At 43.2% G+C, this 4,407-nt stretch overlaps 1 protein-coding gene across 2 annotated transcripts in view; it reads right to left on the bottom strand.

Moving 5' to 3' along the window:
• The window catches only part of LOC100954542 (arginase-1), an 11,617-nt gene extending 7,429 nt beyond the window's left edge, over window positions 1-4,188 (bottom strand). Inside the window, exons 1-2 of one of the 2 annotated variants that reach the window (XM_012806000.2) lie at window positions 4,053-4,188; window positions 1-66 (exon numbers count right to left, since the gene is read on the bottom strand). In XM_012806000.2, the coding sequence (XP_012661454.1) occupies window positions 1-66; window positions 4,053-4,109 (123 nt within the window). In that variant the 5' untranslated portion in view covers window positions 4,110-4,188. The remainder of the gene's footprint in view (window positions 67-4,052) is intronic. The other variant, XM_012806005.2, reaches the window with a different exon arrangement.
• Window positions 4,189-4,407: the final 219 nt, after the last annotated feature.

Raw genomic sequence — 4,407 nt, 5'->3', positions numbered from 1 at the left:
TTTAAGTTTCTCCAGCAGACCAGCCTTCCGCAATGCTGCAGGGCCGCCTTCCACCCCGCCTCGTGGCTGAACAGTTACAAAATAAAGAACTTCAGACGTGTATCATGGCCATCCTCACAACATGAATCCCTTTTCATTATGTAATCATCTGAATGGTATCTGACATTTTTTGAGCTCCTATAGAGCTAGAAATTTACATTTTTGTTTTTAATCCTCACAGCAAAGTAGATTAAATTACGCCTATGCCAAATAGGAGGAACTAGTAGCCCAAAGGTTATATGACTTTCTTACGGCACACAGTTGATAAGTGTCAGGCCCTATGTTCTTGTTCTTTGAATTCCAAAACCCACATCCCCTCTTCCCATCATACCATGTTACCACAACAGTGAACACATATTTTGTGCCAAAGCACTCTCATAGATAAATGAGAAAGAGAAGGCTTCTGGCTTTGAGTCACTCACAAGCTAACAGGAGATTTGGGCATCTAACCCCATTTTACAGCACACAGACAGTTGCTTCCATGCAGATATCAGGCGTTGCAGTAACAAAAACAAGATGTTCCTAGTTCTGTTGAGGACAGGGCATGTCAGTGAAGGCTGTGTCAGCAGAGGACATTTAACCCGAGTCTTACAGCATGAGTAGGTAGTCAGGAAAACGGGATGGAGAAACCTAGCAAATCAGGGGAAGAGCTTGGGCCAAGGCATCCGAAGAGAAAGAGCAAGGCATGAAAGAGAGCTGAGAGCGGGGCCGCACGGTAAGCGGGCATGCTCGGGGGGGGGGGGGAAAGGAGGCCACAGAGAGCAGAAACCACAGAGTCCAGCCCAAGGATTTCAAGTTTTGACCTGCTGAAACAGTTGATGAGAAATTCTACTCTCGCTGTTTCGACATTAGTGAAACCCACACTCTTCCTTTAAGGGTGGGTGACAAGAGAACTGAAGTCAATTCCTTTATGTATCTTTCTGATTCTAATTTCCAACAGGGCTTTTTGAGATAAAAAGTTACTTCTCTCTGTGAGATAAGAAAGAATATGCACTAAAAGTTGAAATACATTTTTTTTTGAGACAAAGTCTCACTCTGTCACCCTCAGTAGAGTGCGGTGGCATCACAGCTCACAGCAACCTCAACTCTTAGGCTTAAGCAATTCTCTTACTTCAGCCTCCCAAGTAGGTGGGACAGTAGGCACCCGCCACAACACCCGGCTGCTTTTTGTTGTTGTTGTTGTCGTTGTTGTTTAGCAGGCTTGGGCTGGGTTCAAACCCACCAGCCCCAGTGTGTGTGGCTGGGCTCCCTATCCACTGAGCTGCAGGCAGCAAGCCTAAAATACAGTCTTCTCAGTAAAGTATCGCAAGAATGAAAACTAAATATCCAATGTACTCCATACTAATATGAAATCAATCAATGTAAATAATTACATGCTCATAAGAACGATAAAACACTAATACAGTCCAGTTCCGAGGTAGAGAGAAGCGAGGCGGGAGGGGAGGACATTTGGCAGAAGCAGGGATCGCACCGAATGTGCACACTGTGACTTTCCCCTGCCAGTGAGAATAGTCTAAAATTGTACCCTCATATTAATTTGATTTAATTAAAAATGTTTTAAATAGAAAATAGTCTAAAATTGTACCCTCATTAATTTGATTGAATTAAAACATTTTAAAAATAGAAAAAGAAAAGTCAGTAATTCTGAACAGTGAGGAAAAAAAAGAATATGTGTTAACAGACGCGCGCATCTGTCTCTAGGATTGGGGCTGTGGCAGCAAACTAAGCGAATATTTCCTCCCCATTCAAATGACAGGGGACATGCCCTGGGTGCCAGGTCAATCCCTGATCCCTGTCCACGTGCTGGGCCTGACACCTTCTGCTTTTTCACTCCAGCCCTTTCGCTTGGCGCGATTCCCTCTCCCAGTCAAGGAGACTAATTTCTCCTTCTATAACCCCAATGCAGTGCTGCTGGATTCCACGTTCCCTTTGCTTTTGTAACTGTTTTGTCTCTTCCCGACTGTTACAGTCCAACTCTCTTTACATAGCTGGTGCCATATTTTGTAGCGCAAAGCTGACATCTAGCAATGCTCAGAAACTCCCAGTTAGATAAAACTCCCTGGCCGTTTTCCCCCTCTCCTTAAGAGGACAAATCTTTTTTTTTCTTTTTTTTTTTTTTTTGGCTGGGGCGGATTTGAACCCACCACCTCCGGTATATGGGTTAGTCACCCTACTCCTTTGAGCCACAGGCGCCACCCCTAGAGGACAAATCTTAATAGCCCTCCTAGTTCACCCTGTATTTGCTGTAACACCCAGAGTGATATTTTCTAGCATTTTTGTTTGTTTGTTTGATTCCGACTTCTCATAAAGTCTCATTCAGGCTTCTCATGCCTAGTCTCTGCTCATTGTTTTATCTGTCCACTTGAGGAATTGCTTTGTCAGCCCCATTGAGTCTCTAAGCTGAGCCCAGTTCCTAACCAGCTTCAAGTGTAAGATCCGCTCTGGAGTGGAGCCTCTCAAGAGGAATCCTCAGTGCAGGTCAGGGAACTGGCTTTGCAATGAGGTGTCCTCCTGAGAGTCACGTAGGCAGCACTCTGTCACCATGAGAAAATTACTAAACCTCTCTGAGCCTTGGTTAACTCAACTGTGAGATAAAAATAATACCCACCCCACGGTTTGCTCACTGTCTTGCAATGAGGCAAGGCAGGGAATGGAGCCCTTTCTCACACTCAGCCCTTTAGTCATCTGCCCTCTAATCCTCTCCTTTTGCCTGACAGACAGGCTTTTACTTCCTTCAGGTGGGAACCCATGCTTACAGGTGGTATATTGGCCATTTTATTCCTTCTGCTTTATGGATTAGTGTAGAGAAACCTCTCTGTCAGTCCTTACAAGCACGAGACAGTACACGTTAGTCTCATGACCAGGTTTAATGGGAGAAGGACTTGGGTGGTGGTGATCACTCCCTTTTGTCAGATTTTGAAATTCTGCCTTTGTTATAACCTGTTCCAGCCAAGGGTAAGAATATTGTGGATTTTTAAAGAAACATCCTGTGCCAGCAGAATGTCCTTGTATTCTAGGAGAGACCTTTGCAGGATTCCAGGGGAAGAGACGCAGTATTTACTGACAGTCCAAATGCAGTTGGGGTCCCTCCCCCCTGTCCTCTGTCAATTGATTTTGCAATAAGAAGTCAGAGTACACAGCAAGAGTTCAAAATTATGCCCAGATCCTGGGAAACCTGGAGAAAGACTCTAATTTTTTTTTAAAATCAACTTTTAAAAAATCAGGTCAAACACATTTTCTCATTTGGTTTTGTCCCTTTTTTTTTCTCTCTTTAACACAGACCTACGCTGTCGTCTCATCCGTTGATCAGATGAGTGTGGGTAAAAAGGAGCATATATCTAAATGCCGCTGGCAGGTGTGGATTCACAGCTGGTGACACTAAGGCAATCTAGAAGCTTCATAAATCCATTCACCCTTTTAGAGTTGCCAACTTGCAGAAGGATTTTTTTTTCTTTCTTTCCGAAGGAAAGGTACATAAAGGATTCTACCTGGCCCATGAGCTAACAGTTTTATTAAACAGGATCATTAATGCCATTAGTGCCAAAGTTGCACAAAGTAATAACATTTAGGTTATCTAAATTATCAGCAGTCTAAAGCTTACCACCTCTCTGTTAAATTTTTCTAGACATTGATTACACAACTGAACAAATGTGTTTTAAGACTGTCTCTTGCTCTACAAACACAAAGTAACATCAAAAGCAACGAGAGCAATGGAGCCTAAATGAGTGTTGGGACGCAGAAGCAGCCCTGTCTGATTCAAAGAAAGCTTTTTCTCTTAAAACATACAAGGCATCATTCAGTAGGTTCCAGTGTGGTTGGCTTTGGCTGAGTTCAGAAGCCACAGGAGTGAGGGGTTGGTGTCTATAATTATACTGTGTGAAAAAATGGTGAGAGAACTTTAAAATACAGATTTCCAGACCACATTGTGTCAAGAAACTTAACTATCCAGACATTAACAACTTACAAATCTTAAAGTACAGAAATCTCAAATAAAAGCCAGGCATTTTACTCACCTGTCCCTTAGAGAAGGGAGCGCCGATAATCCCCACGGTTTTGGACTTGGAACTCATGCTCTGACTTCACTGCACCTAAGCTCTCCAATCAATCGCCACCCTCTGCAACCCTCAATGACAGAGGGCACATCTTTCTTTTTCCACTTATAATTGGGTTGCATCTGTTTACTTTTATTCTAATGGGGGTGGCTGGTCCCACCTACTAAACCAAAGAATGAAAGAGTCAACAGAAAGTCTTGCCAGTTCTTCATACGTGGAATGGCCATGATTCCTCTGAGTCTAGGTCTCTAATTAAGTATTATTCATGTTCTTAGTTCACACCCTTTTTAAAAAGCCAGCCGGATAACATTAATCT

Source organism: Otolemur garnettii, unplaced genomic scaffold, assembly GCF_000181295.1.
Source record: "Otolemur garnettii isolate 467f Iridium unplaced genomic scaffold, OtoGar3 scaffold00002, whole genome shotgun sequence".
NCBI classification, from domain to species: domain Eukaryota; kingdom Metazoa; phylum Chordata; class Mammalia; order Primates; family Galagidae; genus Otolemur; species Otolemur garnettii.
This window is presented reverse-complemented; position numbering and strand designations above follow the sequence as displayed.